This window comes from Pristis pectinata, chromosome X, assembly GCF_009764475.1.
Source record: "Pristis pectinata isolate sPriPec2 chromosome X, sPriPec2.1.pri, whole genome shotgun sequence".
Taxonomy (NCBI): domain Eukaryota; kingdom Metazoa; phylum Chordata; class Chondrichthyes; order Rhinopristiformes; family Pristidae; genus Pristis; species Pristis pectinata.
This window is the reverse complement of record NC_067450.1, coordinates 5,585,624-5,598,806: the sequence shown is the minus strand read 5'-3', so window position 1 is coordinate 5,598,806 and position 13,183 is coordinate 5,585,624. Positions and strand designations below refer to the sequence as shown.

At 43.9% G+C, this 13,183-nt stretch overlaps 1 protein-coding gene across 2 annotated transcripts in view; it reads left to right on the top strand.

The window, feature by feature from the left end:
* The window catches only part of lmbr1l (limb development membrane protein 1-like), a 56,521-nt gene that overhangs the window by 7,493 nt on the left and 35,845 nt on the right, over window positions 1-13,183 (top strand). For both annotated transcript variants that reach the window (XM_052009686.1, XM_052009687.1), the window contains exon 2: window positions 9,642-9,726. In XM_052009686.1, coding sequence (XP_051865646.1) covers window positions 9,642-9,726 — 85 coding nt within the window. The remainder of the gene's footprint in view (window positions 1-9,641; window positions 9,727-13,183) is intronic.

Here is a 13,183-nt window from a genome sequence, read left to right as displayed (position 1 = left end):
AAAATAGTGTCCTGTTTAGATACAGTTAATTGTTTTTAAATGGAAAGTTGTCTTCAATGTAGTGCCCTTAGTCAAATCTCTCCTCCCCTCCCAAAATTGTCTACCGTGACCCTTCCAAGTGCTCCTTTTCTCCTCTCCAGACCATTTTGAGGTGAGAGGCTAAAGGATTCTCTGAAGCATTGACCTTCCCATTGTGGATGCTGTTTCAGGTTAGCTGCCAGGTTTCCTGGTGCTTGGAGCATGTAGATCTAATTACTGGAAGGTAATAATTAAACAGCTGCACTGAGGGCAAAATAACAGAAGCAAACGTGAGTCACCACTGGTTTGCGGATTTGGAGCTTACAATAGAGTCCGCTGATGTACATTTGGGGCTTAAGGCTGCAGTGCAACGTGCTTCAACAACTAACAAGGGAAAGACGGTTCTTGGCTGAAGGGGCAAGTTTTTCCCCGAAGGAATTATTTTTCCAGTGACTGTGTTGAACAGGATGTTGCGACCTGAGGATGTTTACAACCCTACATCCTTTAGAGCTGTGGCATATCTATTCAGTGTGTGAAAATGTTTACTTGCCTTCCAACTGGAAAGGCAGCAGCTGTTTTGTTTTGTTCTGGTCTCTGCTCTGGGACTTGTTTTATAGTACTTTATAGGCTTTGAGGGAGGAACTTGTACAGTGCCTTTTGTGGCCTCTGTGCTGCAGAACCAATTAGTTACAAGTTGCATGCACATAGACATGGCTGTCTTCCTTGGGCAGTACCTTGGGGATGAGAGTGACTTGCTTCTATTCTGGTTTTGTGGGTTCTGACCGGTGTGGGAACCACAGTTAGGCCAGGTGGTGTCTGATGGGGCAAGTTTGTGAATTAGTAGGCTCCTGCAGTTCATGCAAAGCTGCTGTGTGCCCCTGATATAGTTTATTTTTCTGGCACAAAGGCACAGCTTTCCCAACAGGAGATCCCCTACCCTTCAAATCGTGTTTCAGAGTCTTTTGTCCACTTGAATAAATTAAAGATTGAAACTATTTTAAAGAAAGGATTTGTGAAGGAAGAGAACTTGCATATTAGTAGCTACTTCAATGACTCATGACCCCAAAGTGCTTTTCTGTCAAATAATCACTTTTGAAAAGTGTTTCCTTTTGGGGGTTTAAAGATTTAAAATGTGAAAATTGCTGGTTCAATTTCCAGGGAAATGTGAGAATTTAGTAGTATTTTCTTCCATACTTCCCCACCGGATAACTTGCTGACTAGAGAACTGTGGGGATTAACCAATGTTTTGTACGACTGGAGACCCATCTCGCTGTTTGAATATGGGTTACGAGATCTTGCCCAAGGTAGTAATCAACTGTATCTATTCTGTTCTAGGACAAGTGATCCACCTGGACCAAACCTGTGCTTGTACTTGGCAGGAAAATCTGACTGCTTTGTGTTTGGATACTCCATGCTGAGGTTCTACCTGTCTCTGATATTGTGAAGGGCAGGCCTGATCCCATTGCCACACAATTCCATTCAGTTAGACTTTGCTGCACTACCCGTCCCTAATGGAAGAGTTCTTTCAGAAAAACACCTTGTCCATCAGGCAGTAGTCAGTACAGAACATCCTGCAGGCCCTGTAGGACAAAGACACGATGGACCTTGTAGGATGGTTTGGTGAGCAGACTGTCAAAACCATTTGACAGAATGCTTCCTCACCAGAACTCGCCAACAAGCACCAGGAATTTGCTTGGCTGGTGGTGAGAGGCCCCCCTCTTCTCTTCCCCCCCCCCCCCCCCCCCACCCCCATCAGATCCTTCATGTATGGTCGGAGTCCCACTCCGCCTGTATGCTGCCTTCTGACTGTGAGGACCAGACAATCCTTCACCTCCCAAGAAGGTCTGGAAAATGATGCAAGGGTCCTTGTCAAGGTTCGTCCCAAGCAGCTGTGTAACACAGGACTCCCTGATCTGCTGGCTATTCCCAGGGATACGTACAGAGATGGTCAAGTGCTGCTGGAAGATCATGGACTCAGCGAAAGGCACACTTTGGTCTGCGTGAAACTTGTTGGTCTTCCAGCACAGCGAGATGTCTGTAAGGGAACGCTGCCGACTGGCACAGTCCAGGCTGCAGGACGATGTGCTGAGGGAAGCACTGAAGCTCGGTGCAGCCAATGCAAGTGCTTTGTGGGGTACAGTAGGACCACGATCTGGCTACTGCTGATACCAGACACTGAGTGGATGAGCCATGTATAACAGCCTCTCAAACTTATTACTGATAGAATCTTTGGGACTGAAAAATTCCAGTTGACATAAATGTTGTACACAAATGTAAAATGATATGCCTGGTACAATGAACAATGACATGAATGTCCTGTATGTATGAGGAAGGTGGTTTTAGGTTACAGAATGATATTGAGTTGTTAAGATGGGCAGATAAATATGGCAGATGAAATATAATCCTGAAAAAGTGAGGTGATGCCTTTTGGGAGGACTCAAGGCTAGGATGTACATGATGAAAGGTAGAGACCTGGGAAATACTGAGGGACCTTGCTGTATAAGTCCAAGGGTCCTTGAAGGCAGTAGCACAGGTAGAAAAGGTGGTTAAGAAGGCATACAGGATACTTCCATTAGCTGGGGTATAGAATACAAGAGGTGATGATACAGCTTTATAAAGTATTAGAGTACTGTGTGGACTATAGGAAGGATGTAATTGCACTGGAGGGGGTACAAGGAGAATTCACCAGGATATTGCCTGGGATGGAGTGTTTCATCTACGAGGTGAGACTGGATAGGCTGTTTGTTTTCCTTTGAGCAGAGGTGACTGAAGAGGGACCTGAAATATGAAGGGCATAGATAGTGAGAAACTTTTTTTTTCTCTTTTTTTTCATATTTCCCCCCCCCCCCCCCCCCCCCCCCCCAAAGCAGAAGTGTCTATAACCAGGGGGCGTAGGTTTATTGGTAAGGGATGATAAGGGGTCCTTTGTCAAAAAGGTGGTTTCAAAGGAGCCAAGAGAAGTTTTGTGAGGGAATTCTGGATCTTCATAATGGCAGCTGAACTTGCTGGTGGAAATGGCAGATGCAGAATAGATCTGCACTGATCTCTCCACTTCCCTGGCCCTTGCCGGCACAGAGGCTGACTACATTGACTGCTACTCAAAAACAACCTGTGCATCTGTATTGTTGCACTGTAGTGTTTCAGGATCTGTGCAGAGCATTGATCATATTCCAAAAATGCAAATGAATGTATGATCAGGTTGTACATAAATACTTAATTATAGGCTTTTGAAATTTCTTGATGGGTTACACTAACTTTGCACTCTCTTCTCAGAACCACAAGCCACAAATACTTAAATTGGAGGAGTTAATTTGTTTGTGCAAAATTGTGACAGTTTACTTCAATGCATCCCACTGTTCTACAAATCTCAGAATTTCAGACTATAATTGAGTGCAGGTTCACGAGTGGGGAGAAACTTGTGCTTTTTCTGGAAAAAACCAATTTTTGGAAATGAATGCTAAGTTAATGGAATTAATTTATTGAATTTGCAACAGTGATTTGTTCTTTCAAGATGGCGTGGCTCCATGTATGTTGTAGGGAATTCTGATTTGGTTCAGCAATACGAGGTCAATGTTCAACTTTCATACTTTTTTTGGGAAGGTCATTTAGTCACCTCCTTAGAGTTTCGTGTAATCTCATTTACAATTTCCTGGACTGTTTCCATTGCCTAACACAATTTGTAGGGATCGACAGATTCATTTGTAGATTAAACCCAGCGTGTCATGTGTTTGTTTTAATTCTGCTCAGTAGGATCTCAACTTTAGCACTGGAATAGATGGTCAAATTCTAATGTATTGCTTTGCTTAGTTCAATATTTGTACAAACTATGAAAAATGGCTTGCTATACTGTGTAGCCTTTTAATCATTCAGTATGTTGAAGAAAGAAAACTAAACAAATACATATTGAGGAGCTTCTGTCCATGTGCTGTGTGCCCTGAGGGCAGGTTGTGATTTAAATGTCACATGTAGGATTCTTGCGTCACTTGTTAGCAAGGAACAGCTGGGGAGAGTTTTTCTGTATCACTTTTTTTTTGCTTCAGAGTACCTTCTAGGTTGGGTAAAGAGCCCACCTACCCTTCAAAACAGAAGTGGTACCCATGCCTATTGATTGCATATACTTGCTGCTGGATTTCAACCGTCTATTCAGAGCTGGCTCTCCTGAGCTCTGTTTGCTGGGGCTGTTAGAAAAGGGCATGAAAAGACTTCTGATACAGTTATCATTCCCTTCTGCCACAGTTATCATTTCCTTCTGCATCCCTAGGCCAAGGAGAAAGAGCCAAAACTTTTGTCTTTGATCGTGGTATGTTAAGTTTCTGAAGCAAATGTTAGATGAGGTCAGGCTTGGACTGAGCAATAATATAGGGAAGACAGCAGAGGCTAGGGAGTTGGTCATTTTTCTGCACTTGTGAAATAAAGGCAGCAGTGAGCACAACACTGTGGCCTGCTCCAAATGTGTTACCTTTTATTTCCCGTACCCTTTCTCTTTCACTTCTCTCTTGTTTTTCTCTCCTTTCTTTCCCCCCTCCCCCCCCCCCGCAAAAAAAAAACTCGATATTGAGTCCAGAGGGCTGCAATGTGCCCAGATAGAGGTGCTGTTTCTCAAGCTCTTATTGGGCCTCACTGTAACTGCACAAGAGGCCACAAACTGGTGGGTCAGAGTGGGAGGTGGGTAACAGGAAGCTTGGGCAGTCACGTGGGCTGAATGCAAGTGCTTCACAAAGTGGTCTCCCAGTCTGTGTTTAGTAAATATGGAATGCAGTACACTAGATTGAAAGAAGTGCAAGTGAATTCCTGCTTCATCTGGAAGGACCATTTGGGTCCCTGGATTGTGGGGGGAGGGGGGGTGTGGTAGGGAGGGGGAGGGAAGGGAAGAGAAGAGGTGAAAGGACAGGTGTTGTATCGCCAGCAGTTGTAGGGCAAAGTGAACCAGGGAGTCACAAGTCCCTACCGAATGCTGAAAGGGGAGGATTGGAAAAGGTGTGTCTGGTGGTGGAATCTCTTTGAAGGTGACAGATATTGTGGAGAATGATCTGTTGAATGTGGAGGCTAGTGCTGTCCTATCTTTATTCTGCCCTCGGAGAGGGGGAGTGAGAGCAGAGGCATGGGAAATTGATGAGATGCAGTCAAGGGCTTAGGTAAAGGGGATGCCATGGTTTGGGAAGAAGAAAGACATTTCAGAAGCAGCTGTATGGAAGGTTTATAAGGAAATCGACAAAGACTGGTTGAATTTAACCAAAGATTTTTTTCTAAATCCCCAACCCTTATTTGATGTTACATTCTTGTACACGGTGCCCAAAGGAATTTCAGAAGGACGAAAAAAACCACTTCTAACTGCTTTAGTTTTATTACAGGAAGATCTGCAGGGGATCTGATAAAATATCTCACTGTGTCATGGTGGGTGGATTCCTGGAAAGTGAGTCGTGCAAATACCCGTTATCTAATAATACAAAACACAATTGACTTTTTGCCTGTGCAGACATCTGGTCTTGGATTGTATGTCAAGCTAATTTTTAAAGATTGTATATTTGATATTTCTCTGTCCCTGGAAGTACAACCTAAAACTTGCTCCTTCCATTTGTTTTTGTTGTGTAAGAACACTTTACTATTAAATTATTTTGCCAGCTGACAGTGCAGGGGTCCTTGCCATGTTCAAACCATTATGCTTACTGTTGTATTTTGCTTGCTTTTGCTTAATTTTCCACTGTGCCTCACCCCTGACACGTTGTTGGCACAGCAACTGTAATTATTGCCTTGCATGCCTGTAAATTGTCAATCTAACAAAGTAGCCCATAGTTGGAGCATTCTTGTGTGCTTAGTGTTTGATACACGCACATAGCTCAAATTGGGTACTGCAACCCCTGAAGCTGGTGGTAGATGGTGTTTTTTCTCCTGCTCCTACATAGCGCTCTCCTCAGTTTGCTCAAGGTGTCATTAATTGTGTGTTACCACAGGACTGCTTGCTTGCAAATTGATTGATAAGAAACATATTACTTAGAGCTTGCAGTAAAGTGGGCCAGATGGCCCAGCCTGAGCTCACTGGCCCTTCATGCTCCACGTGAGCTGCCTCTTTCCCCCTCCTCCATCCCACCCTATTAACACATCCTGCTATTCCTTTTATCTCCTCTCCTTATCCAGCTTCACCTAAAGATGTCAACAAGCTATGTCTGTTTTGAATCTTTCTTGTGAAAGGAATTGAGTGTCACAAAATGAAATTTTTCCAAAAGCCATTGGAATTCTGGAATTTCATGCTAGAAAAGGAATTTTGAGTCCTTCAGGTGCAGAAAACCAGAGCACCCTGGTGATGAGTTGTCAGCTTTATTTTTAAGAAACCTTCATAGTCACATTGTCATGCCCTAGTCACCCAGTTGCCCCTGATACTCTGCTGTGAGTAGTCTTTTCTCCTCCTGACCTTTCTTTTTCTGTTTCCCCCCCCCCCCCCCCCCCCTTGTTCCTGCAGCCTGCATTTAGCTTGCAGCAAGAGGTGGTAGAGCAGATTCAAACCTGCCTTGCACAATCACCAACATTTTTTCTTTTATTTTACTGAGAAGGTATTCTGTGTTGTGCAACTTTAATACCTGCACAAATACAACAAGTTTGTAGGGGTGACTTTTTCCCCCCTATTTTTCACCTCCCTACCCCACCCACATCAGTGGTTCCATTGTATGGCTCTGAACCAGCAAAACGGACCTGGCCAGTTAAAATGAGCTGTCATACTCTGAACTGGTAAGGCCTCTTTTTTTTTAATCCTCAAAACTACTTATGTTTGCTCAAGTATTCCTATAGCTCATCTATAGGAATATGTGCAAACCTGAGCTTTTAAGTAAATGGCAATGAAAGTGACCAACTTGGTGACAGAAAAGGATGGTGTTGTTTCCTGTTTTGATAATAGGAATGGGGGTCAGCATTCAGTCCATTGCTTTTTAATTAGACCATGGCTGATCTGTATCCAAACTCTCTTTACCCAGAGTTGTTTCATATCCTTTTAATATTCAAGATGTATCTGTCCTGTTTTCTGTATTCTGTGCTGTTGGTGAATTTCGTAAGCAGTCACTGGGGATATAATACTTTTCCCTAGACAATGTTTAGCCTTCTGCCCATGCAGTTTGAAATGGGTGGCTTCATGAATAAGGAGGGGAAATGAGATTGAAGAGTTTAGTCCAATAGGTGCATATATAGTGTGTCAGTCTCTGTGTCAGTTAACTTGGCACCTCCCAGATGTAAGTATAATTTACATTCTATAAGAAGCTGCTAAAGTCTGAAAGAATTGATATCAGCGTTTGAAAATGAGGATGCTGTTGGGTAGCAGTATTTCTATGATTTTAAAATGAGCCTTCTGGGATCATTTAGTCTTCTGAAGTTGCATAGTTGTATAAATAGCAGCATGGTTCTGTGGATCAGTGCAAGATTGTAGTGGGGTTAGATTGGGTTTTGGAGCTCTGCATTCTTTAAATATGCTTGGGGGTTGAAGGAGAGCAAAAAAGCAAGAACTGTGAATGGACAGTGTCAAATGTGTGTAGCCTGGTGCACGAAGGTGTTGGTCTGGATTTTCCAAATTGCATGCACTCTTTGTTGCTGAAGCATATTTCTCAACACCTGTTAAAATGGAGCTGGACCTCTACCCCAGACCCTCCAATTGTATGTTTTTCAAAAACCTAGATAAGAGAAGTTTTCTGTGGTAACTTGTAAACAAAGTCTGGACAAAACACTATTTCAATCCTGTTGTGACAATTGCATTCACTGGGTAGCAAATTGTTCCCTTGACAGATTTGTCTAGGAAATGGTTGGGTGAATGAGAGCTGCCTCATTGCATTTTTAATTGGGGAAACTCGTATCACTTTATAAAGGGCATTCCCCACCCCTGACTAGCTGTGGCAGCCAGTCCTCTGGTAGTTTGCATAAAGACCATTCTTAATGTGCAAATCCTGACAGTAAACACTACCACAAAGTTTCAATGTGGGTAGATGCTGCAGCCTCACCAGGTGATGGAGATAATGCATTGCACCTCCTGTCACCTACAGAAACACCTAGAAGGTAGACGGGGGGGGGGGGGGGGGGGTGTGAATTGTGGAAGTTGAATGTCAAGCTGCTGACCCCAGAGAACATCAAAGAACTAAAGGGGGATTGCACAGGTTGGAGAACCGTGAAGCTCCTCTTTGACTCTCTGTGATTCACTGGGAAGCAACCAAGGAGAACAAGGTTCTACCTGTCCCTGGTGGTTTTTAAAAAAATTTTATTTACAGTGTGGTAACAGGCCCTTCCGGCCCAATTAGTCTGTGCCACCCATTTTAAACTCAAATTAACCTACCTCTACTTCTTTGGAATGTGGGAGGAAACCGGAGCACCTGGAGGAAACCCACGCAGACACGGGAGAACGTACAAACTCCTTACAGACAGCGACGGGAACCGAACCCCGATCGCTGGCGCTGTAATAGCATCACGCTAATCGCTACACTAGACGGGTCTGGCCCTGTTGCCGCGCAATGTCCCAGTCAGCTGGACGTTGCTGCACTATCTGTCCTTTGTGGAAGAGTTCTTCCACACAAATACCTTTGACCACAAGTCCATCAGACAATGGTCAGTACAGAAAGTCCTGCAGATACTGTGGGATAGGGACACTATGGATACTGTGGGGTGGTTCCCTGAGCAAACTGTCCAAACCACCTGGCAGAATGCCTCATTACCAGATCTGACCAACAAGCACCAAGACCTTGCTTGGCTGGTGGTGAGAGGTGCCCTCCCAGTCAGAGCTTTCCTCTACAGACGACATATCACCCCCAATGTACTCTGCCTTCGGGACGGCTGCGGTGGGGAAGAAATGGTCACCCACCTCTTTGCAGACTGCGGATTTGCTAAGAGGGTGTGGAGACGGATGCAAGGGTCGGTGTCCTGGTTCATCCCCAGCAGCTGTGTAACAGAGGACTCTGATCCACGGGCTGTTCCCAGGGACACACACCGAGACACATCAAGTGCTGCTGGAAGGTCATCAACTTGGTGAAGGATGCTCTTTGGTCTGCCTGAAGCTTGGGGTCTCAGCACAGCGAGATGTCCGTAGGGGAACGCTGCCGACTGGCACATTCCAGGCTGCAGGAGTACGTGCTGAGGGACGCACTGAAGCTCGGGCGCAGCCAATGGTAAGGCTCTGTGGGGAAGGACCACCGTGTGGGCTCCTTCCGCTGCCTCACGTGGACGGGCTGAGTAGGGTGGGGAAGCCCCTGAACAATGAAAGGGTGTTTCACCACGGAACCATGTGAGTGGCAATGGTGCGAGGTTTGTTTGTGTTTTTCTCTTTAAATGTTTACACTACTGAATGCAATGACTGTGAATGTAGAAGATTTTTGCACTTTCTTCCTTTTGTATATTTATTATGAATAAAGTCCATTTTTGAAATAAAACAAAATGTAGATAATGATGAGAACTCTTGGTGATTTAAGGCCCCGTTCTGCCCCAGGTACCCACTGAGGAATGGAGTAAATTGATTGTGGGCAGACTTCGCTATTTTGCCTACATGAACAGCTTTTGTTTCATTTTGAGTGCTGGAATTGGAGTGGGCTGCTTAGCACTGGCACGTCAACATTTATATTCTGTTGTCTGATCCATTAACCTTTCTTCATCTTTCTCCACAGATCTGTGCACTGCTCTTCACTACTCTGTATATCCTCTCCTACCTGGTCATCACTCGGTTTAAAAAGAATGCAGACTTTGCAACAGGTGACTTTTTAAAACAAAATCCTTTCATTGCAAGTGCTAAAATAGTTATTCTGACTTGGTGGCCTGTCTGTGGATGACAGTTTTAGGCCAAGCTTCTTAGATGTGTATATATAATTGTGTATTGGTTAAAAATGAATGATATTGCCAATGGTCGTGTACCATTGGTACTTCGTGTATATCTGGTGAGCTGATGTGCATCTTTCAGTGCCCTCGGTATCTTGTCACTTGGGTTACATCCTACTATTTCTAAATTCTGGCAGTAGGTATAACGTGGTGCCCACTTTCTAGGGTGCCACAAGGGTGATAGAGGTGCACTTTAAAGAAGTCCTTTTTACGCTTTCATCCCTTTTCAGTTACACACAACCTCTTGGTATTGGTTTATTATTGTCACTTGTACCGAGGTACAGTGGAAAAACTTGACTTACATACCAATCGTACAGGTCAATTCATTACACAGTGCAGTTACATTGGGTTAGTACAGAGTGCATTGAGGTAGTACAGGTAAAAACAATAACAGTACAGAGTAAAGTGTCACAGCTACAGAGAAAGTGCAGTGCAGTAAGGTGTAAGGTCACAACAAGGTAGATTGTGAGGTCAGAGTCCATCTCATTGTATAAGGGAACTGTTCAATAGTCTATTGACTGAGTAGAAGCTGTCCTTAAGCCTGGTGGTACATGTCCTCAGGCTCCTGTATCTTCTACCCGATGGAAGAGGAGAGAAGAGAGAATGACCTGGGTGGGTGGGGTCTTTGGTTATGCTGGCTGCTTCACCAAGACAACGAGAGGTAAAGAGAGTCCAAGGAGGGGAGGCTGGTGTCTGTGATGTGCTGGGCTGTGTCCACAACTCTCTGCAGTTTCTTGCGGTCCTGGGCAGAGCAGTTGCCGTACCAAGCCGTGGTACATCCAGATAGGATGCTTTCTATGGTGCATTGGTAAAAGTTGGTGAGAGTCAAAGGGGACAAACCAAATTTCTTAAGCCTCCTGAGGAAGCAGAGGCGCTGGTGAGCTTTCTTGGCCGTGGCTTCTACGGTGTCTCTTGGTGTTGCATGCTTCATTTTGACTGGTTACGATTTTGTTATGGGAATTAAAGCAAGCTTCCTGTATGTTACAAAATGGTATGATGTATCGAATAGCTGGATGACAATTTTGCAAAGCAGTTATGCAACTTGTATTGATCTTTTTCTTTAAATGGAAATGTGCAACATGCTTGGCTCCCAGCTGAAGGATGGGCACACTGATTAGCTGAAGTGATACCAATGCTCGCACAACTATCCTTCAGCGAGTGTCGGTATCTTCAGAGAGTGGGGTTGGAGAATGCTGGGCTGGGCAGAATTTTTGTCTGCGATGTCAGAGCCAAGATTGGAATGATTGAAGCTCGCAAGCAATAGCTCCATTCGAAAGCAGTTAAAAAGAGAAATGTGCTTGCCTCTACCCTGACCACCTGTCCTCTGGCTTCCTGTGCAACCCCATTGGCAGCTGTACTTTCAGCTGCCAAGACCTGAAGTGCAGGAATTCCATCCCGAAATCTCTTCTCTTCTGGTTCTCCTTCTCTTAAGAGCTTGGTTTAAAGCAGTGCCTTTACTGAGGCTGGATGTAGGTTACCGCTCCTCTGCAGTACTGGGGGAGGTCTTTACTGTTGTCATCTTTTGGGTGAGACCTGTCTGCTCTCCTGATGGACATATAATATCCCATGGGGTTATGCTAAGGAAGAGTAGGAGACTTCCCTCTGGTCTTTTATTTATCCCTCACTCATTGGAAAACAGATTATCTACATATTATCACATTGCTTTAATAGGATTTTGTGTGCCCATATCAGTTGCTATGTTTCCTGCAATGCAACAGTGATTATACTTCGAAAACACGAGTTCAGGAGATGAATGAGCTTTATAATTGTAAATCTTTGGTTCCCGCCTTTCTCACCTGACCCCTCCTTTTGACGCTGTCTATTTTTAGTCTGAATGCACTTCTGCGTAGCTATTTGGGCACTTTGCGTTAAAGGTGTATCATAAATGCAAGTTGTTGTAACAATTACGTCTGAAAGGGTGGTGTCTGTATTCCTGAGATTCCTAATGGGTGACTCTTGTGTTTACTTATGCAAGTTGCAAACTCAGCTTCAAAAATGGCATTTTATTTAGACTTTCATAAAACTGCCAATCTCATGGTGAAATGGAAGGTGACCATCACAAGCCATTTTAAACAAGTGCTGAAATGTATTGGAATGCATGTTTTTAAAAATGCAACATCTGTATTTCATTCCAAATGTTTCAATGTGTTTTTTAATCTCTTCTAACTTGCAGCATGGTGACTCAACAGTATTTTTTAAAGAAACAACTAAGTTAGCACTGCCAGCTAATAAAATTCAGAAATAAGTCATGCATGAAGTATGTTCATTTGGTTTGGTCTACTTGGTCAACAAAATTTTCTCTTGGTATTTTCTTCCAAAGGCTGTTGATAGTGTGAACTGCATTAAGATTTTGGCGGAACTTTGAGTTACTGACAGCATGATAATCCCTTGAAGGACTGTCCCAAAGAAATGTGTTTTTTTTTGGCAGGGGATTGAGGGACAACTCCTTAATTGCTCCCAGTACATTGAAAAATCTTGTTTTCTACCTCAAATTTAAATTCTAACATTTAAACAAAATGGAACCTATAGATCGGGAGGAACTCTGAAATTATCAAGACCTACAGGTCCTCCTTGCATCCAGAAATAAGAATTGGTGTCCTCCCATCCTGATGCAGGTTTTTACCCAAAATGTCGCCAACTCCTTTTTCCCCAACCCTTCTCCACAGATGCTGCTCGACCTACTTGAGTCCCTCCAGCAGATTGTTACTCTGGATTCCAGCATCTGAAGTCTCTTATCTCCTTAAGAACTGGTGATGTTGATAATCTTGTTTTTGACATTCTCTGCATGTGGGGTGGGGAAGAGACCTATTCCTCCGCTGACGTACTTTTGTTGCTCCTTACATTTGCTGCTTATTACTTTAAAATCTGCTCAGCTCTTCAAGGTGGATAGCCTTGCCCCAGGGAACAGTTTTGTTCGTGTTCTGATTCGCATTTCTATTATGGAGTTTATTTAAAATATCCACCCAAGGTTATTCTAGTTCAACCTGTCAGAACAAAGGTTAGTTATGTGTGGGGAGACACACAATTTTCTGTTCAAACCTGCATTTCACAGCACTCCTCCTCCACATTTTCATTCATTACCCATTGGAAGAGAACTCTTCTCTGGTGATTTTCATTAGTCTCAGCTGGGACCAAAGCAACTTTGAGAAGGTGGCCACTGGAAAGTGACGACTTCTTGAGATTAACATTGATTGAGGAATCAATATTAGTAAAGGTTGAAGCTCCTCCTCCTCCTACCCGAAATGAGGATTCCCTGGGTACTGAACAAGCTAGGATCTTTTTAACCTAAATAAGCAGAGCCTTGGAATGGATGATGACAGTCTGGGAGGCAAGT